This window comes from Bos indicus x Bos taurus, chromosome 10, assembly GCF_003369695.1.
Source record: "Bos indicus x Bos taurus breed Angus x Brahman F1 hybrid chromosome 10, Bos_hybrid_MaternalHap_v2.0, whole genome shotgun sequence".
Lineage (NCBI taxonomy): Eukaryota > Metazoa > Chordata > Mammalia > Artiodactyla > Bovidae > Bos > Bos indicus x Bos taurus.
Genome location: NC_040085.1, coordinates 82,824,287 through 82,846,486, shown reverse-complemented (window position 1 = coordinate 82,846,486; position 22,200 = coordinate 82,824,287). Strand labels below are relative to the sequence as shown.

General features: G+C 50.6%; 1 protein-coding gene across 2 annotated transcripts in view; it reads right to left on the bottom strand.

The window, feature by feature from the left end:
• ADCK1 (aarF domain containing kinase 1) overlaps positions 1 to 22,200 on the bottom strand; it is a 140,363-nt gene that overhangs the window by 17,164 nt on the left and 100,999 nt on the right. For both annotated transcript variants that reach the window (XM_027552541.1, XM_027552543.1), the window contains exons 6-7: positions 14,702 to 14,860; positions 7,181 to 7,297 (exon numbers count right to left, since the gene is read on the bottom strand). In XM_027552541.1, the coding sequence (XP_027408342.1) occupies positions 7,181 to 7,297; positions 14,702 to 14,860 (276 nt within the window). The remainder of the gene's footprint in view (positions 1 to 7,180; positions 7,298 to 14,701; positions 14,861 to 22,200) is intronic.

The window sequence follows — 22,200 nt, the reverse complement described above, 5'->3', positions numbered from 1 at the left end:
GCAGAGTCCTGAACAGCGCGAGCTGGGATCGGGCAACAAGAGGGAACCCCCCAGCAGTATGGCTTTTAGAAACAGAATGCTCAACCAATGACCACTGATCACCCCTGAGTGGACACACTCATGGACAGCAGAGGTAGGTGGACAGGAGAGAATTAAGAAGATTCTCAGAGATTCTATGGAGGAAGACGTGCCGCTATGACTAATAATGTCATGAATTATAAATGACTTTTTTTTTTTTTTTACAAAACCTCACAGCCTGCAAAGCCTGCACAACCACCCCACAAAGGAAGTACTGTTATCCCTACAATTGTATAGATGAGGAAACCCAGGGGCACCTGGCCAATAAATGGCAGAGCCATGCACACCCCCAGGGGGCCCGACTTCGAACCCTCTGCCCTGCCTGCCACACGCCCAAGCTCAATGACACCTGGCCAGCCCACTTCTCCCACACTCTGTCCACAGCTCTCCTATGGCTCTGACATGCCAGGCCTGCACACAGTAGGTACTCAAGAAACATCTGCTGGAAAACACGTTTGAGATCTCGTCACTGCTTCTCCAGTGACGCGGGATGGAAAGACTACCAGAAAGAAGGAACATGGCAAGGGGAGCTGGAAACACGTGTGATGGAACCCAGGCCCTGACTGCCCTTCCTCACCAGCCCAGCTAAAATGACTGGAAAGAAGGCAAAAAAGGCTGAGACCCCCCGCCTCCCCCCGCAACAGTAGAGAGTAGAAGGGCCAACAACAGCAGGCAAAGCGATTAGCAAGGCTATGTTTGCAGGGGGAGCAGACAGCCACTGAGAAATGGCGCGGCAGGCGACAGTGGGGAACTGGATGACAGCTGTCTCAGACCAGAGAGGCCAGCCCAGCAGGGCCCTGGGACCTCTGAGACACAGGCTGGGGTGCAAAGTAAGACCTAAACCTCCAGATCCCCTCCCGATCCCGATGGAAGACATGATTTGCTCTCTGGAGTGGTAGAAAGACAGATTCTGCCACACACACCACAGACCAGAGCGCCACCCTGAGGACAGAGGACCCGGCCCAATTCCACATAATGACCATGCAGAGCACCCGGCCCTCTTTCCCCAGCAGGCTCCTGGGCCTCTGGAGTGGACAGGCTGGTGTCTCTTGCAAGCCCCTCATCTCTGCATCCAGCTCATCCTTACCGGACTGTGCATGTAGGCCACCAGGCCTCTAGTCCCCATCTCATCCAACCCCAGCTCCTGACTTTGTCACCTTTCTCTCGGCTAATTTCACACAAATTCAATAGGGCCTCGGCCCAGGTAGGGTCTTAAACACACTCTCACTAAAATCCAATTAACCTTCGATAAAGGTCCCGCAATCAATAGTCATCCTGTGGCTTGAGGAGGCTGCATCCAGCCCAGGCAAGCACGCTCCCACATGACCTTTATTCTTAATGAAATCAATGACAGTCACTGTCACCAGCTCTTAAAGTGACTGGCAAATATGATCACTGGGTCAGGCCCTCAGTAATATGCCGCTTCTGGGCTCAGAGCAGAGACGAATGAGGGCCCCTGCAGGCTGCGGGCACTGCAGGCCCCATACTGGGCAGAGAGCCCACCTAGGCAGGGCAGCCACGTGCCTGGATGCACAAAACAGCGGAGGTGAGGCCTGAGGGCCCACCTGGGGCAGCCAGGGGCCCCCTGGCCCTGTGGCAGGTGGCTCCTGAACTCCAGTGAGTGTCTGAACCACCTGGAGAGTTTGTTAAAATGCTGATTCTCGCAAGCCCTCCCACCCCAGATTCTGATAAGTCGGTTTGGGATGGGGCCCAGGCAACTGCATTCAGGTCTTATCTCCTGGCAAGCCGAGAGCGGCTCTTCTGTAAAGTATCCGAGCAGAACAGACCCTTAAGAGTCCAGCTAACCCAACACCTCCAGTAAGCATATTGAGGCCCAGAGAAGGAAGCAATTTGTCCAAGGTCACACAGCGGCCCACTGGCAGAGATGGAGCCGGAACCCAGGTCTCTGGCCTGCTAACATGGTGTTTTCTTAGCTGAGTCTATCAGGAACTGGCCACTTAGACTGGTCTTCAGGTCCTCACATATGAGGCCCAACTGGGCTGGGGTGCTGTGGGGTGAGGGGGGCCTCTTCAAGGGAAGTGGGGACGACTAACAAGTGCTGGAGGGATCTGCAGCCCTGCCCATCTCCCCTCCAGAGCCACTTCCTGCTGAGCCAACAGCTTGTAGCAGCCAAGATGCCACTAACTACCCTTCCCCCCAGGATCGTGGCAAGATCTGCCTCTGGTCACTCCCCCCTGTCCCCTGCAGGACATGCCAAGCGACACTCAGCAAGGCAGTCCTCAGCAGGGACAGTCACGCCAGGGACAGGCCCACTCAGGCCCACAGTCCTAGGGAGGCTTCGGAACCTCAAAAGTTTGTTAGAAACTTCCATTCACATGGAGTCTTTCACGCTACTCACAAATATACACACACATATACATACAAATATACATACACACCCCACTAATCTTCCATGAGGCCTGTGGCTTTGACGTTGGCTGGGAATTGGGAAATTAACCTAATAACAGGTTAATTTCTGCACAGCAAGGCCTGTTCCTCATCCACTCCTAATATCACTGATGGTCAGCAGAGCACATGGCCCACCGCCCACGGCCTAGTCTAACGTTCCTGTGCAAGGATTGAATGACTTCATCTCGGAACACTACCAAAGAGCCTCCCAGGTCACGTAAACCCTAGGAGCCAGGGGCAGGGGCTTAAGAGGAGAAGGAATTAAGACAGTATGGTATTATCAGAAGGACAGACCTACAGACCAAGGGAAGAGAACAGAGCCTCCAGAAAAGACCGGCAGCGGCCTGATGACAAAGATGCCAGGTCTAAACTACCACGCGGTATGATGCCATTAACACGCAGTTCAGGGAGGTGACAGAGGTCAGAACAGCGGTGGCTCTGGGGGCAGTAAGAAGGGTGTGGACTCTGAGGGGGCATGAGGGGCCTGCCATGGGGCTAGAAATGGCTTGTGTCTTTGCCCAGCTGGTGAGTACATGGGATGTCCATATGACAACACACGAGGTGTTCCATGAAGATCTGAGACCTCATATAAGTTATCTTCCTTCCCTGAGTCCTCTTGATTCTTCATCCCTAGAATGGAGACAAGACCTCCCTCCCTTCTAAGATTGTGACACAGAATGAGCATGGCACCCAGAGTCAGGCAGTGAGTAAACATCAATGGTCAAAGGAGGTAACAGAGAAAGGGCAAGCCCCAGGGATGATGATAATAATGAAAACAGCAACAACCATCAACTAGCTACCAATTCGGAGCTTTAGCCATGCACTAGGAGGGTGAACCTAGTCCTCTAGAAAATGGAACAACGCTTGTATGAACTTGACATGAGCTAGAGAGAGGAGGGCTGCATTCGGATGGTGCCCTGGGAGTTGGCAAAGGTTCTGTCAGTATTCCAACTCCTTCTTCGAGGAGTTACTGGCGTGGCTGTCAGCCTACTAGACTCAGGTTCCCCTGCAGCCCCGGGCAGAGATGCCTGGGAGGAGGATGGAGAAGGTGGAGGAGAAAGGACTCGGAACTCATGCTGACCTGGCTTCCGCTCCTGACTGTCCCTGCTAGCTCTGTGATGCTAGGCAACCTGTTTAACCTCTCTGAGCTTCAGCTTCTCATCTAGAAATGGGATTAATGAGATATCCTTGACAGGGCATCTGTAAGGAGTAGATTATATGTTGTCACATGTTTGGTTCCTATTAGCTGCTAATAAAAAGCAGAGACATTACTTTGTCAACAAAGGTCCCTCTAGTCAAGGCTATGGTTGTTCCAGTAGTCATGTATGGATGTGAGAGTTGGACCATAAAGAAAGCTGAGCACCAAAGAATTGATGCTTTTGAACTGTAGTGTTGGAGAAGACTCTTGAGAGTCCCTTGGACTGCAAGGAGATCCAACCAGTCCATCCTAAAGGAGATCAGTCCTGGGTATTCATTGGAAGGACTGATGTTGAAGCTGAAACTCCAATACTTTAGCCACCTGATGCGAAGAGCTGACTCATTTGAAAAGACCCTGATGTTGGGAAAGATTGAGGGCAGGAGGAGAAGGGGACGACAGAGGATGAGATGGCTGAATGGCATCACGGACTCGATGGATGGGAGTTTAAGTGAACCCCGGGAGTTGGTGATGGACAGGCCTGGTGTGCTGCAGTCCATGGGGTTGCCAAGAGTTGGACACGACTGAGCAACTGAACTGAACTGAGCTGCTAATAATAATTATTGCTATTGTTTTTCCCAGACCAGATTGATATCAGCCTGCCGGACTTTGCATGTTCACAGAAAATAAAAACCAACACTCTACTCCAACCTTGCCTCATAGAGGTCAACCCAGGGCACGAGGCTGGCTTAATTTGTCTGCTAATTCATAGGATGTCCACCAGAGTCTGCTCTGCACAGAACACTGGCTTTATCTGCAAAGCTGATTCAAGAGGGTTGAAGTCGGAGCTGTCGAGCCCAGGCCCCCAGAGGACATCACCCAGCCCCAGCTCCCACCAGCCACCTCCAGCCTTCTCCCAGGTAGCCTCACTCAGCCAGGAGCAAGCAATTCAGAGCAAATCTCTGTGTGCACTTTGAAAATCAGAGCTGCCTCTGATTAAACACCATCACAGCTCTGGGCTCACTGGACCCCAAGAGATGAATGGATTCAGGGGTGCAGCTGGCACGAGAAGCCCACTGCTGCTGGCAGGAAGTAAATTCCAGTAACTTGAAGCCCTTGGGGTCTGCCCTACTCGGCAGGCAGAGAGACCCTGCTCCCCTTTACGACTAGGATAAACAAGAGGTAACCTCCCCTCCCCTCCTCCCTGGCGCCAAAGACTCTGTACTCAGGGTACTGGTGGACAAAGGACAAACCAGCCCTGGCTAGAGGCAGGAATGTACCCCCATCCCAACCAAGGGTGCGAGAGGAAGGCGAGCAGGTCTCACCGCACCCTCCTCTGCAGGGAGCACTGCCCAGACACCCTCCAGCCAACGGTGAGGGCAGCAGGCGTCAGAAGCCCCGAGCTCTGCTCCTGCCGAGTGACCCCAGGAGAGCCCTTTGTCTCTGGGCTTCCGCCTATCTCTAAAGCAGAGGTCTGAACTGGAACAGGACTGTTCTCCAGGAAAGCCCAACAGGCAACTCGCGATGGCCGAGCTGCCCCCAGGTGAAGCAGGGCAGGGAGTAGGGAGGCCCCTCCAGCCTCCTCACCAGCCCAAGAGGCCCCCCGAAGCATTCCAGGAGCCCTGTTTCCCAAGTCAGGGGCCAACGGCTGGTCCCCGGAGGACAAGGCCAGCTGTGGCTCACCTTTCCCAGCCATGCTCTTGGCAGCCTCTTCTTTTATGAACTTCCCTGGTAGCTCAGAGGGTAAAGCATCTGCCTGCAATGTGGGAGACCTGGGTTCAATCCCTGGGTCAGGAAGACTCCCTGGAGAAGGAAATGGCAACCCACTCCAGAATTCTTGCCTGGAGAATCCCATGGACAGAGGAGCCTGGTGGGCTACAGTCCATGGGGTCTCAAAGAGTCGGACACAACTGAGCGATTTCACTTTCACTTTTTATGAACCAAGAGGAGTCCTGGAGTCAGAGAGACATGGGTTTTAATTCTAGCTCTATGAGCTGTCTGACCTCAGGCAACGCACCCTCCTTCTCTGAATCTCTGATGCCTCACCTGCAAGATGAAGGCATGCAGGCCTCCCTTCTGAGATGTTTATGGAGGAAAGGGCCTGGCACAGGGTGTTAGGCGTTCAGCAAACAGGAACAGTAAGAGGAGATACAGGATAAGGGAGAAAAGGACAAGCCCAAAGAGTGAGGACAATAATCTCGCTACCATGCTGGAGAGCTCAGCACACACCACGCACTGTTCTAAGTGCGGTGGTGCACAAACCTGTGGTCATCACGACCGTCGTTACAAATGGAGCTCTCATCGTCCCCGCTGACGGAGGCCACACTGGCACTGAGGCCTGGGCTCCCAAGCTGCACACTCTCCGGCCACATCTGGCTCATCTGCGGAGCCGAGAAGTGGCTTTGTCCTGGGCTGTCCCCCTATGGGGACCCTAGGCTCATCTTTGTGTGTTGCCCTGGATAAAGTAGGGAAGAGCATTTACTTCTACTAGCTCTGGTTGTCCCTTGCATTCCTTCCCCTCACCAGCCACGTGGGACATGTCACTGCACCCCTCACCCTTCAGGGACTCCCCAGGACCTTGGGGTCATGGCCGAGTTCTGCTCCATCTGCCCGCAGCCCTGCAGAACCTCGCCACTCCTCTGCCCTTCCTTGCAACACCCCTCTGCTCCCACAACTCTGCCACCCTGAGACGTGCGCGCGCACACACACACGCACACACATGCACACACGCACACACATGTCTGGAAAATCCCCACTCAGACAGCTGGGGAAGCCAACCTGGGGAAGCAGTGAGCACTTTTTCCGTGTGGCGCCCTGGGGACGGGCTCACACCCCTCGCTGCCTGAAGGATGGTGCTAAGGATGCAGTTGTGTGACCGACTCCAATGCTGGGCTGGGAAATCCTTGACAAAAGGAACTGTGTCTGGTTCCCCTCTGAACCCACACCCCTCGCACAGAGTAGGGGCTAAACAATGATGAACTCTGGTGAAAAGGTCCCCCCCTCTACCCCTATCTGTGGGACCCCCAGGTCACCAAGAAGAAGGAAATGGGGTTCAGGCCCCCCAGCCCACCAGCCAGCGCTCCCTGAAGGCCGGGGAGTGGCAGGCAGGAGACAGAAGCCCTTCTGTATTCAGCTCTAGGCTACTCACCGGCTCCAGCTATGTCCTCTCTGCCTGATACCTGGAGACCCAGGAAGGGCAGGAGGTGTGTCCAGGCCCCGCAGGATGGAAGATTAAGTCCTGAGAGTCTGAACCACTGTTCTCACATTTCTGCAAGCTGTGGGGCTCGGATGACACAAGACAGATGGTGATAATCCCCTGTTCAGGCAGGGCCTGTGGGAGGGGCCCAGCGCGTGCCCGCACCCCACTGCCCGCTGCCAAGCCTGGCTCAGGAGATGGGTAGAGGGCTGCCCTAGAGCACCTGGAAGGCTGCTTCATGCTCCAGAGATTTAATAACTCTTCAGAAAAGACAGGCCCCGCTTCCAGGCCGTGAGACCTCCCCTGGACACACCTGCCCTCACCGGGCAGACCCCGCCCGCAGCAGAGCGCGCTCGACTCACCTCGTTGACGTCAATCTTGTTCCGCTCCATGTAGTGCCTGTCGTTGACCTGCCCGCCATCCACAAACTCCATCAGAAGCACTCGCTTGGTGGACAGCTCCCAGTAGATGTGGGGGACCTGGAGTGGGAGAGCGCAGGTCAGGAAGGGCTGGGAGGCTGGGGGCTCTGGGCAAGGGCTACAGATAGGCACGTGGGCCAGACATCAGCTCACACACCTTCCGGGAACAGGAGGGAAGGCCCAGAGAGACCCCAGCAGAGAGGGGCAGGGAAGGCAGGAGGCAGGCCGAGAAGGAAGGGCAGGCTGCTCCGCCTCCCCCAGCAAGGCCCCAGGCCTCCCCCAGGGACCCTCCTGCTTGGGGACCAGAGAATAAGTTCCCCACCTTCCTCAGTGCCTTCCAGACACAATGAAAGGCACACACTAAAAGTGGGGCTTACGGGGAAGTACATGGAACCTCTCAAATCTGAGCCACAGTTGGGGTTAAAAGCTATTTCTCTCTCACCAGGCTTATTTCAGGCTCCTCATGTGAATATAAACACTCTGCCTCAGTTTCAACACCTGTACAATGGGTGTAATTATTATATACGTGAATGAATAAATTTTAACCAGGTGATAAATTTTTCAGTTAGGAAGTCCTGAGTTTTCTCATGACCGTTCCCTGCAAGCCTTCTGTGGCAGACAGTGTGCTGAAGCCTAACCCAACACCTATTCCCAATCCTCCTCTTCCCCAGGAAAAACGAAATACTTTCCCTGCCTGCCTTGCAGTAGTTATGGCCATGTGACACAGTTCTGGCTTGTGAGTCACAAGTGGAGGTCTGCTAGAGGATGTGGGAAGGCTTTTACTTTCTTAACAAAAAGGGATGTTTATAAATATTGCAACTCTTCTTACCCTTCTCTTCCTACCTTGAGAGTGAAGTGATACCTGGAGCTGCAGCAGCTGTTTTATAACCATGAGGAAAATTCTAAGAAAATCACAGAGATCCCAGTTCTGACACCGTCAGACCACTGAGACAATATCAACAGTCAACTGTGGCAAGTCTTCCTGTTATGTGAGGAAAATACATTCTTTTTGTTTAAAACACTCTAGATGGAGCTGTCAGTTATGTACAAACAAATGCATTCCTAACTCATATACTCTCTAATTCCCTCTGATTCTAAGGACACCCAATAACCAAAAAGATACTAGATTTCCCTAGAAGCAGCCAAGACGTTGGGCTGTACCAAGGACTGCCGAGTGCCATGTGAGTGAGTGACACCTATGAGTCCCACCAATGTCAGGAAGGAGGAAGGACCAGGCTTTCAGCATGCCACAATTCCCCAACAACTTCATGGGCTTATTCCAGTTACAGATAAAGAAGCAAGGGCAGCTAATTCAAGCGATTAGGGGGAATAAGTTCTTCCCTCATCCCAGCTCTCAAAGTTCACATAGCAGTAAGACAGCAGGCTTGAGCCAAGAAACTTTTTTGCTCCCCGCTCTACTAACAACTGTTGTGTTTGAATCTAGCCACTTAAATCCTCCAGGCCTCTGTTTTTCTCATTAAAAAGGAGACTGTGGGACTTCCCTGGTGGTCCAGTGTTTAAAAGTCTGGGCTCCCAATGCAGGGGGGACAGGTTTGATCCTTGGTCAGGGAACTGAGATTCTGCATGCCCTGGGCATGGCCAAAATAAAAGAAAAAAAAGGAAGGAGACTCTTCCTGCTCCATCTCAATAAGGAGTACTGGGGACAAAGCGGGCCGTACATACAGGAGAACCCTCTGGAACAAATTTCCTACTGAAACCAAGGCATCATTTTGTTTACTCCTTTCCTGCGGTTTTTGCCATTTAAAAATCTAGACCAATGGAGAAATCTGGGACCCTATGTCACTTTGAACTTAAAAGTCGGTCTCGCTTGGCATTTTTTAAAAAGTCTCTTTAAAAATACGAGTACAAGTTTGCTGCTGCTGTTTGAAAGAAAGTGAAAGCAGCTCAGTCGTGTCCAGTTCCTTGCAATCCCATGGACTGTAGCCTGCTAGGCTCCTCTGTCCATGGAATGCTGCAGGCAAGAATACTGGAGTGGGTAGCCATTCCCTTCTCCAGGGGATCTTCCCATCCCAGGGATCGAACCCAGGTCTCCCGCATTGCAGGCAGATTCTTTACCAGCTGAGCCACCAGGGAAGATGCTGTTTGAGGCTTCCAAGTAAAAGGGACATACTTGGGGGTTAAGTCTTTCCCCTGGTATGCCTGGGGCCGAAGCTTGACAGTGGGGTGCCTGGGGCTCTAGAGACTCGCTGTCAGACACCCCTCTGTGCCTGCCTGGAGCAACGTGGAAAACAGCCATGCAAGAGCCAGAGATGCAAAGAGAAAACCCCAAGGTTGGAGACTGCCTGGGTTTTGGTCAGGGTTCTAAGTGTGCTGAGACCCCATCCCCTACCTTTCCCCCAGGTCTCCCTCCAAATGCAGCCAACCCAGCCTCACAATAGACGTGTGTCTGCGGAGGCACTGCTTAGCTCTGAAACAGCAGAGACAGCACCCACCCCCATCCCCGCCAGAAAAAAAGCAAGGCAGAGGGGTTTGTCGTGGGAGCTCAGGGAGGGCTGCGGTTGCCCCTCGATGGATGTAACACAGAAATGACTGCAAAATGCAAAAGTGCTTCCTGCTCAGTTAGGAGACACTTGGCCTGACGGGATACAAGATCAAGCGACTTGCCCCTAAATCAGCACGTGAGCAGGAGGGTTAAGGGGCACCAGGTGAAATTCACTTCACCCCAACACTCATGTTTCACCATCATTCCTTTCTCAGCTTTTTCCATCAAAGAAGGGAAAATGAAGGAGAAAAATTTTGAAAGAGGCAATAAGAACCACCCTGTCCCCTGCCCAAACAAAAATCAACCTGGGAGGCTCGCAGTCAAGGTGCCTCCTGACCCCAGAGGCAGAGTCACACCTGGCCCTCAGGACCTCTGGGTCTGGGGGGGGTCTACCTCCTCACGGCAGGAGGGCCCACCCCTGTAGGCCCCGTCTGCCCCCCATACGAGAGCCAATCGTGACCCCAAGAAGGAGAACAGAGAGGAGGGAAAGTTCCAGCCCAAGACCTTGACTTCAGCCTCATTAACGGGCCCTGACCTGCACTTCCTCTTTGTTCTGGTGCCTGGCAAGCATACCTGGGAAGGAAGGCCTGGCACGTCTGGGCATTATCTGGGGCCACGGAGCTCCCCGAACCTGAGGCCAGTGGAGCAGGGCACAGGCCTGCAGTCAGATGGCCAGGCTGGAGCCCCAGCTCTGCCTCTGCCAAGCTGTGTGACTTGGGTAAGTTGCATAATCTCTCTGAGCAGCGGTTCCCTTGCCTGTAAAAGGCTGATGACAATTACAATGAAAGCAACGTTCCCTGCTTCCTACAGGCATGGATGAGGTCCTGGTGCTCAGCAGCACAGCAGCCGCCATACGACAGCCACAGAGAATTTCACAGGTGGTTCTGATACAGAACCAAGGCTGAGAGTTGATGATACAGACAGCTCAGCATAACTCAGACTGTTGTGATTGTTTTGTGAAAGTTGCTCAGTCGCTTCCAACTCTTCGCAACCCCAGAAACCTTTGCAATTCTCCAGGCCAGAATACTGGAGTGGGTAGCCTTTCCCTTCTCCAGGGGAATCTTCCCAACTCAGGGATCGAACCCAGTTCTCCCGCCTTGCCAGTGGATTCTTTACCAGCTGAGCCACAAACTCAGATCTGCCCATCAATTATTCTAGAGGGACCAGAGCACAGTGGTTTAACAGGTGAGCCTGGGGCCAGGCTGCCTCTGCCCTTTCCCAGGAAGCTGTATGACTTTGGACGAGTGGCTTCATCTCTCTGGGCCTCATCTTCCCCGAGGCTGACATGGAGTTAATAATGGCATTTCTCTTGTGGGGTTGTGTAAGGATTAAGGAGGAAATATAGAGGGACTTCCCTGGTGGTCCAGTGCTTAAGATGCCACACTTCCAACGCAGGGCTCAGGGGTTCGATCCCTGGTTGGGGAACTAGGATCCCACGTGCTGCACCCCATGGCCGAAAAAGAGGGAACCAACGAGTAAACAGACATAAAGTACTTTAAAAAATGTCTAACACAGCCTAGCCATGTAAAAAAAAATTAACGGATACAGTATTAATAACTAGATATCAGTTCCTCTTAATCTTTGAGATCCTTAGAAAGTTATTTCACCAGAAGCATGCTCATCCTGGCAGGGTTTGCCCCCAGTTTCGAGAGAGTCCCAGGCCCCTTGTGTGCTCAGTTGCTCAGTGGTGTTCAACTCTTTGCAACCCCATGCACTTGGCAATACCCACCAGGCTCCTCTGTCCATGGACTTCCCAGGCAAGAATACTGGAGCGGACTGCCATCTCCTCCTCCAGGAGATGTTCCTGACCCAGCACTAGAGAACCCTGGAGGGGCCCCTGCTCCAGAGACAACCCCCCACCAAGCCCCTCCTTCCCGTATACAGACTCGCTCCCATCCCTTGCAGTCCCAAACCCTGTGTTTTTAAGGCGTCTGCCTCTATCTTGGCCCAGCTGTCCCCAAGGTCAGTCGCAGACCTCACTGCCTGTCCTGTCGCCTCCCACACACTCTGATGCCAGATCCACAAACGCCCTGGTCTTGACCGTTCGGCCTGGCTGCCCCCTCACCTTGGCCCAGTCTCCCTGACGTGCATTTGCATTCGGTGCTCGTCTGAGGTGCGGCGATTTATGGCACAGGGCTGAGGTTATTAAACCCACTGGAAGAGGCCTCACACACCAAGAGGTAAACTCTGCACTGAGGCTTAATTACGCACAGATGTTGTGATGGGGTGCCAGTGTGCAAAGCAATCTATCTCCTGTTTGAAGAGCTGAACTGGGTGCGCGGCGCAAAATTTGCTTCCCACTTGTTATGTGTTTAGGCAAAATTAATTACTCGGGAGCCTTAATTCCACCATTCTCTTAGGAACGGGGTGCAGGCTTGAGAAGCAGCAGGTCAAATCGTTACATTAATTATTCACCCATTTGGCATCCTCGTTTCAAAAATTTGTGTTATTATTACATGTCTTGGTCTGACAGATGCTAGTTGGCCCCAGCCAGGGGACAATTTTGCTGTTTCCATGGGAACAGTGGAGGAGATGGTTCTGTTTGTCTGGCTCACAGTACTGGCGCCGAGGACCACCCCTGCTGGGTAAGAGGCAACACAATGTCCTTAGACGAGCACCAGAGTTGAAGTCAGAAAATGCTGTTTGTACCCCAGCTCTTCTCCTCTAAGACTGCCATCTGTAAAATGGGATGATGGTTTTTGGAAGGACCTTGTGTCCCTGTGTCTGCCTAGTACTCAGAGCCACAGAAGAAACATTCAGTAACTTCTGCCTATCCCCTTGCACAATCAACACTTCTTGGAAGCCCCCACTGAGCTCCTTATCTGGGCAGAATTAGATACTTCCTCTTGGGCACCCACAGAAACAGAGATCAGTCTCTGCCATAGTGCCAACAATCTGAACTACAGAACCCACTGTGTGTGTGTCCCCCACCAAATGCGAAGTCTTCTCAGGCAGGAGCCAACCATCTCTGGCTTAATCTACACACCCCCAGATCCTAGCACAACCACAGGCTCAGGAAGTGCTCGATAAATGTGGAATAACGGAATGAAACAAAAGGAATAGGTAAGCGGAAGAGTCATTTAGACCCGACAACAACGCTTATCAGTTAATATTATCACTTGTGTGAGAAAGCCAAGTTTTCATTGAATTGGTACCAGATCATCTGGATTTGTACCCACAAGAAGGTCTGCACACACAGTGGCATTTCCCTTGTAGGGCTGTGTAAGGACCAGCCCGTCAAGCAGGCCGGGAGCATCTTGCCAGACCCGACTCACTTAAAGAGCTGAACTTTGCCAGTGGCTACACCATCCACCAAATCAGTGTCTCAAGACACCACACCGATCACCCGAGTTGTGGGTCTTCATCCCATGGACCAAGATTTAGGATTCTCAGGCAGCTAGTGTAGACACACCCTCCCCACCTCTGTTAATCAAACTGGAAAGCGTAAGTATAAATCACTGCCTCCGGCTTCTCAGGATGTCTTTAGAAGCCACTTGGACACTTCAGTCCCAAGCAGGAGACCTTCCAGTTCACGTGCTGAGACACCCTGCCCAGGAAGAGCCCCACTTGACCATTTGCTCCAGAACTAGGACCCGGAGCCCTGCGCCCCATCTTCCCACAATCTCCAGGCCTCTCCAGCGGAAAAGCAGAGAGTGGATCTCTTCCAAGAGTTGAAAGCCAAGATCTCCACATAGACACCAGAGGCTTCTGACCCCCGCATTGCTGTGACGAAAGGGGTACCCCTGGTAAATGGGTCCAAACCCCACCACAAAACGTGTTGGAAGAGCAAGTGCCATGGGCTTGATCTGTCTCGTTCCAATCTCCATGGGACCTGTGGGGAACATCAGGACAGTCCTCCAAGACCAGCTCCAAGGCCGACTCCTCAGCAGAGCCTTCCCTGCCCTGCTCCACCCAGAAGCCCTTTCTTCTGAATCCTTAAAGCAGGATCTCTCACTGAGCTGGGACTATGCGTCATCGGATGTTGTCTCCCAAGGTAAGTGTCACCTATCATGTCAGCAGTTCTAGTAAATACCTGAAAACACGAATCTGTTCCAATGTAATAGATACATGAGGGAACAATTTGATCATAACACAGATTTTACATTTGTTGATGGTGCAGCACTATCCATGAGAAATACTCGGAAGTGCAGAAAACTTGTATCCGGCTGATCCAAACAGGAACACCCAAAGCAGGCACACAAACATTGCCATGTGTGTGATGGGTCACAGCCCCCCCACAACTTCTGTTCAATTTCAGATGACCCCCGCTACCACCTCTTCACAGTAACTCCCAAGCAGCAAATCTTCTGACGCCCATTTCTGCAAGCCCGTGTCCAGTAAAGTGCCATGTGTGCTGTGGTCTTCTGTATTTCTTAGCCATTTAACGTGTGCCAAGGTATGCTCGCATTTCATTAGGTTCCCATCTGCTTTTATTTTCTGGATCACTGGTGACAGTTTTGAGTGTTGTAAGCCTAACCCCCTTTTTGCCCATAAACCCTGTGGTTTCTGCTGTGCCATTCTGCAAACGGTGGAGATTTCTAGGACATGTGTTACAGACCTTGTATTCAGTGAGCTGATATAATAAAGTTTTAGGAAACACGTCAGAGCACAGTAACGTTAGCTATCATCACCATTACCATCATCCTCAGTGTCATCAACCCATGATTCATGGAGGCTGAGACTGTGGCTTACAGGCCCTCAGGAGGGCTCAGGGTCTTGCAATTGTAGACCATTCCATAGACATCAGTTTGCTTAACAGGTCAACAGTCCCCTTTGGTAATTTGTAACTTAGACTTCAAGGGCTTGAACATGCATCACCAGGGACAAATCAGTCATCCTCCCTCACCCAAGAAGGAGACACCCGCTGTGGGTCCTGCAAGAGGAGATGTTCAGGGCTGGGACCAGTCCTCCCCTGTACTCTTCTGCCCAACCACCAGGCCCCCACGGCCCTGCCTTCTTACCTTTAAGAAGTCAAAGTGCTTCAGCATTTGGGCCACTTTCTCAGCATTCCTTCCCTCATTGAGGAAATCCAACTCCAAAGGCAGGTTCTTCTTGGCTTCATCCACCAACCACATGAACTCAAACTCTGGAAACAGCTGCTTCACAGCCAGGACAAGCACCTGAAACCCACAAGCACCCCATCAGCCAGTCCATGACTCCCACCAAGGGCAGTCTAGTCCCTGTCCTCCTGCCTGGTCAGGGCGTTGACAAGTCCCCAGGCCTCCCCTGGAATAAGGATGGGTGGGAAAGTGGCCCCCTGGGGCCCATCTCTGTAATCCAAATCCCAGATATAAAAGCCCAACAACCGCCAGCAGAAACCACTTCCATCCTTTGCTGGGTGTTCCCCACTTGCCCAGCACTGGGTAAGTGCTATTACTCACCTTATTCCTCCATTTAGTCTTCACAGCAACTCTAGGAGGTATACACTCTTCAGCCCCATATTACAGATGAAAAAAGTTGAGGCTCTCAGAGGTTATACGATTTTTTTCTAAATGTGCCCAGCAAGGAAGCCCAGATTCAGAATTCCCCCTGGGTCTACTCAGCCCCAAAACCCTTGCTCTTAAGCACATCACTGAACTACTGGCTTTGCAGCTCCTAGATTTGTGCTTCGTGGTCCTGTCAATAAAGGGCCTTGGGAGGGGGCCCGGCTGTAACTGCATTCTATCTATTTCTTCAGCTGAGTGGTTGGTACCTGAGCATTTATAATATCTTTTATGCTTTTTGTACATCCAAAATATTTCATGATAAAAAATTATATCGGAATACGAAACCAAGGGTGGACATGACAAGAGGAGTAAGAGATAAGGGATTTGTCCACTCGGATGAAAAGCTTGGATTTCTAGTGATCTGGGCCCACTGTGGATTCTTGAGTCAGGATGTGATGAAAGAGGGAGTTTTAGAAGACTTACCTGACATTTCAGTTGTCAATTTAATGATGTGAAAGAAACATGACTGGCACAGAACCAGAGCCCAGAGATATCTGCAGGGCACAGCACAGCCCCTCTGTGGGCACGGACTCAGCTCTGAGGCTACCCCACCACCGGAGCTCTGGATCTGAGATAGTCTCACAAGTTCACAAACAATGGCTCTATAGTGACAAAGCAAGGGTAAGGCTGGGGCCATGGGAAATGTTCCAGCATTGGGCTGGGGTGGGGCAGAAGGCAACTTTCCTGCTCTCCTATAAACCCTCCTGTTGGTATTCAAAGTCAGGCCTGGGGAGAACCACTGACAGACTCTCATCTGTGATTCTTGGTATAGATTATGGTCCAAGTCCTCTGAGAATCCCCATCTCTGGCCCTGGTCAGAGCAGAAGGACAAGGAGCAAGAACTCAAGAACCGTGGGCCTATTGCTACCAAGAGACCTTCCTCCACTGTTAAGGAAACGTAATGCTTATGTAGCCCCCCAGATTCATATGTCAAGCCCTAACCTCAGGGAGACGGTGTTCAGAGGTGCAGTCTTTGGAAAGTAATTGGGCCTAAAAGAGACCATGAAGGTGAGGCCCACATGACAGGTTAGTGTCCTTATAAGAAGAGAGAGACCAAAGCTCCCCGCTTCCCTGCCAGGCAAGGTCACAGAGAGCAGGCAGCCATCTGTCTACAGCCAGGAAGAGGCTCCCCCTGGGAACAGAATCAACCAGCACCTCGAGCCTGGACTTCCCAGCCTCCAGAACTGGGAGAAATAAGTGTCTGTGATTTAAGCCTCCCAATCGATGGTATTTTGTGGCAGCAGCCAAAGCTGACCAAAACACCACCCACTCCACCCAGAAGGCCTTGCTGGGTCCCAGTCACAAGCCTTATCTCCTGCTTTTGTCTGCCCTGGTCTCTGATATGATTCCAACACTGGATTAGGCACACACGGCGCAGTGAAATAAATCCAGAGCAGGGCCATTAACTACAAGGCATTTACAGCTTTGTTTTTAAATCCTATGTCCGAGGCAATGTACCAGACGCCATTCTGTAAGAATCATCACACAGGGTTATTATACTCAATTTCTCTCAAACCCTCTTTAATTACATTTGGCTGCAGTCTAATTTCTTTTAAGGCTTGTCTAGTCTTTCATGGGCTAGACCTGTGACCTTATGATAATCGATTTAGTTTGTTTTGTTTCTTTTGGTGTCACATGAAACAAGAACGGAGAGGTGGCAACGGCAAGGGCCTGACTGTTTCAGATCTGGGCACCACGTCTCGTAACCGTGCCCTCACCTTGGCTGCCACCCGAGGGGAAGCAGAGCTGGTACACAGCAAACAGAAGCACCTGCCCGGCCCATGCCGAGGGCACAGCTGTCATCTGAGGCACCTGAACTCCAGTCTCTAGGCTCCAAGTTTCAAGCAAGAAGCCTCTTGTGTGCTTTGCATGCTGCATGCTAAGTCGCTCCAGTCATGTCCGACTCTTTGCAACCCCATGGACTGTAGCCCGCCACGTTCCTCTGTCCATGGGATTGTCCAGGCAAGAATACTGGAGTGGGTTGCCATGGCCTCCTCCAGGGGATCTTCCCAATCCAGGGACTGAACCCGCATCTCTTATGTCTCCTGCATGGGCAGGTGGGTTCATTACCACTAGCACCATCTGGGAAGCCCTTGTGTGTTTTGCTCCAGCACAGGTTCCAGACCTTCCCATCCAGGAGGGACAAGGAAGGAGCCACAGTGAGTCTCACTCATCTTTTTCAGCCAAAATGTATTTACTGATTACCTTCTAGATGATAACCCTGGACCAGCCGTAGGTACACACAGAGACCCACATGTAGCCAAGTGGGGTCTACATCAGGCGATGAGGCTTCTGTGGCCACACACTACCTCCTCATTGCTGACTGTCTGGTCACTGTCATTTGTGAAATTTTAAATTATCATTAATATCCAAACAGCCCTGAAAGGCACCTTAAAGATTTTTCTGTTATCAATCAATTATGTAATTAGTCCTTACTAATACTATTGGTTATTATTGATACTTTATATCATTAACCATAAAAGCAGTCAAAGGTTTTATTGGTTGATATTAATTGCTAATAAGTTAGTAAACTAATTCATAACCCCTGGGACTTTTCAGGACTCATAAAACTGGTTTCCAAACCATTCTGTGGTGGTTGGCAAGTCACTCCCTTGGTTACTCTAAAATGAGAGGGTCTGTTTGCATGGAAGTTAGTGGTTCGTAGTTTTAGAGGCCGTCATCCCCTTTATAGGAAGTCACCGATTTGAAAATGTGATGCCAGCAATGAAGCCCAGAAAACACACATACTCCCATAATTTTGTACATAATTCGGGGGTTTATCACCCCTTGAACTTCAAAGGGAGGGTTGAGGTCAGGTTAAGAGGCATCCGGTCCAAAAAAAAAAAAGAATCATCTGATCCAAATCCAAACCAGTTTGGGCTGCTGCCACTTTGGACTTCTCTGAGCTTGGGAAAAGAAAACGAAATTCCATTTCATCCTCTGTTTTAACTCAGTTCCCTTCTGAAGGGCCTGCCCCAAGTAGATTCTTTTATGTTTTTCTTTCTTGACAACAGATGCAATCAACTAAAATAAAACAGGTGTTGTTATCAATTTGACTTTTTGATTTTTCTCCCAAATTCATCTTCTCATAAAATTCTTCCAACTGCCAGTGTTTTCACCAGTGCCTAGCACGTATTCAACACTCAGCAGATGTTTCCTGAATATTCATGTGAATGAATGAGTGAATAAATGAACATTCCAAAAGGCCTGCCTTCTCCCCAGAAATAGTTATCTGCTCACATGTGCATTACGCAGATGGATTACATCTGTACGCCTCAGAGATTTGGGTGGAAGAAGGGATTACCTCTGAATGTGGGGGAACCACAGTTTTGAAATGTCTGAGAATATTCTACTTCACTTGAAGCCTTGTTAATCAATCAGGGTATATTCAACAATTAATAGTTGAATAGATTATTCTCTCCTTCAAGGGAGAATAATGAAATCATTTTCCTACAGGACTATTGGCTCCCAGGAAGAAAACTAAATTATGGACCACACAGAAACATAATGGAAAAATTGAGAGTCACATAAAAGTTTGAAAATTAGTGATTGCTATATATGATAGCAAAAAAAATGGGAATTATCATTATTGAGACACAAGCATCGCACCATGAGGCACTTGATATGCATGCTCTCATTTCTTCCTCTTCTTGCCCATTTCACAGAGAAGGAAATTGGATCCAAGAGGTTAAAGCATTTCTCAAGGTCACACAGCTTGCCATTTCAAATGCAGGGCTTGAACCCACTTTTTTTTTCCTTCCTTTCACTTCTTTCTTTACGCAGTCCTTCTCAGGCAATACAATATAGGACAATACAATAGAGAGCCTGAGATAAAGCATAAAAGGAGCTTTGTAAACTGTAAAATGCAACTGAAATTCGAGTTACTGCTATCAACTTATTATATATTATAAAAGAAATAATGGTCCACGGGAAAACAGGACACTAAACAGAACGCCTGCACGGATCCGAGCTGGTAAAAATGGATGTTCGACAAGGATCGAAAATCAATTCAGAGTGATGTAAATAGCTTACCGTTCATGGGGTTTATCTTTGTTCAGATAAGTTATTAAGGTGCAGACTGTTTAGAAAACAGAATTACAGGGTGAAGAGAAGTTTCCAAGGGATGATCTACATCTCTGGGGCTTTCAAAAATGTATTTAAAAAAATAAAATCAGCTGTTGGATTCTGTGCCAACACAAACATTACCTAGCCACCCACTGTTCAATCAACACACTCAGAAAAGAAACAAGATGACAGACAGCATGCACTGAAAATGTTGTTCAAAAAAAAATCAAAAACATAACTGTCACAGGTCTTTATTTTTAGAGACCCTGGGTATGAGCCGGAGGCCTTCCAATGGTGGATGGGATTCTGGTGCTCAGATCTGAGCATCCCGCCCTAATGTTGCAGACCTTGGGGACAGGTGATACACGAAGGGCCTGGTCAGGAGTTAGATTCTTCAGGATAGAGCACAGGGCGTTCATTACCAAGTTCAGAAGCTTGAGAGGTAACAGGGTGTGATACAGGGTAGTGCTCTGGAAACCTGGGAATGGTGGTCTCAACACTGCCTCACAGGTCAGCTGAGTCCCACCCTGTTCTCAGACAGGAGAGTGGCAGTGATTCCCAGCCTGCTAAGTAAGCTCCCGGCTCTCGTGGGCAAGCAAGGACTGCTGCAAAGCCAGCCCGCCAGCAGACAGATAGACTCTGACTTGTCAGTTCACCCCGTGCTGCTGAATCATTGTTCCAATCTCTGGGCCCAATTAGTCTGGCTCCGGACAGCCACTCAAATCAATAAGAGTCACTGGCCGTGCATCGAGAAGTAGAGTTGCCCCAACTATTAAAGGGACAATATCAGGTGATGATGACAAAGCTGAAAACACCCTTGGCTGTGCCTTTCTCTTTTGTGCAAAGTCACCGACACCATCAGCTTCATCACCATTTACTGAGAGTCGGTCTCTGATTCTCTGGCACCAGTCAGCAGCTCTCCCCAGCACTGTCTCCTTCCCCAGGAGAAGGCCCAGGTTCACAGGAGACACAGAACACCAGGGTGGCACATGCTCCTGGGTGCCAACCCACACGCCATTCATTTCCCCATCTTCCTGGCCAAAAGAACCTCTATTTTGTGCATGTTTCATGTCCTTCAAGGAAGGCAGACCTTAGCCTGAGAAGGTGAATCACAATCGGTCTGAGGCAGTCACAGTGGTCCCAAACCTCTTGCCAAGACTGCTTCAGGCTTGGGCGAGTAGGCCTGCTTCTGGCCAATGAGTACTGAAAGAAATTCTACTGAATGGCTATTCTTTAATATGAGGAAAGACACTGGTAATGGCAGGAACCCTGCAGCTGTTTGAGGGCCACGAGGAGCACTACCTTAGAAGGACAAGCCAGGAAGCTGAGCTGGCAGAGTGGAAGACATAAAGAACTTAGGTCCTTAAAAACCTCAGTGAAGTGCTGGATTAGTCAACCCTGAAACAGCTGACCCTACTTGTAGATGTCTTGAAATGTGAGATAATATAGGTTACTATTGACCACTGTCAGTTGGATTTCCTGATACACGCAGCTAAAAGCATTCTAACTGATATAGCCAGTAGTCCCCACCTCCTTATTCTCAAAAGTTTTACTCTTGTAAACGTCCATCCTTACAGCAGATATGTGTTTGGATTTACAAGCCCACTTCGTAAACTGCAAATATCCAGAAGTTAAGCCTATGAGCCACTCTCCCCTTAGTATGAACTACTTTACCCAAATTTTCTTCCTCTCAAGACAAGGCCGGGACCAAACACAGGGCTGAAGAGGAGATAGAGACAATAGTGGGCAGTGGGAGAGAAGTCCGAGGGCACACAACACCTGGAATTAGCAAGAAAAGAAGCACCAGAAGGCTCTACAGAAAAGCGGCTTTGTCTCCCCTCTATCTCCAAGTTTCTGGCAGGTATGACAGTCCTAACGCCTCTCAGAAATCATTCTTTCCCACCAAGCACACCCAAACATATATCATCACTAAAATCAAGGCACCATGTAGGTCTGGGCTTAATTTAGGTCTGAAAAAAAAAAGTCATGCTCATTTTAGATATAAAACAAAATGAGCTTTCCAGTTGGCACTTCTTGGTTGTAAACCAGAGAAGGGTGACCAAGTTAAGGCTTTTCCCACCAGAGGCCAAGTGCAATGAGAAGGCAGTACCACTCTGCGCTGCTGCTGCTGCTGCTGGCGGTCCACGGAAGACCTCAGGTCTCATTTCCAGCTTCTCTCCTGCAGGCGGTGAGTGCGGGTCTCCAGTCCACCTTGAGATCCCAGCCCCAGCCACTGCAAGGGAGCCGCTACTCTGTATTCAGCACATGGCCACACGGCTGGTAATTTCAAGAAACGCATCTGATGCTTATCTCAGGGAGGAAGATGCCAAATCTTCACCAGTGCTATTGTTGCGGTTGACCTTACGGCCACCGTTACTTAGGGAGGGGAGAGGCTCTGGGCAGAGGAGAGATGTCAGCTGTCCTCCCAGCTCCCGTGGGCCCTGTTGGTACCACCAGGCAGAGACAGGTTCCAGCCCAACTCAGGTGTGGCCATGGGGTTCCAGGAACACCCAGGGACCCTCCAAGACTGGCAGTGTGCTTCCATCTGTGGCTGCTCCATACCACAGACTGATGCGTCAGAAAACCCAGGTTTCCAGGTGGATGCCCAGTGCCACTCAGCAGCCCCGCTCCTGGGTCCCGGTCAGCATCCTTCTCCAGTGCACCCGGCAGGATTCCAAACCTTCATCCCCCTCAAGCCTCCATGCCACCTCCTACCCTCTCCTTCTCAGCAGATGGTCTTACCTCCCACTTCAGAGGAAAAAATAGACGCTATCAGGCTGGTACAACTCAGCTGCCCACTGTCCCTGCCTTCCCCCTCTGCCCCACTCACTCATCTGGACCCAGCCTCAAGAACAAAGCTCTAGCCCCAGAACAAAGTCTGCCAAAGCCTCACGCTTCCGCCTGTGTCC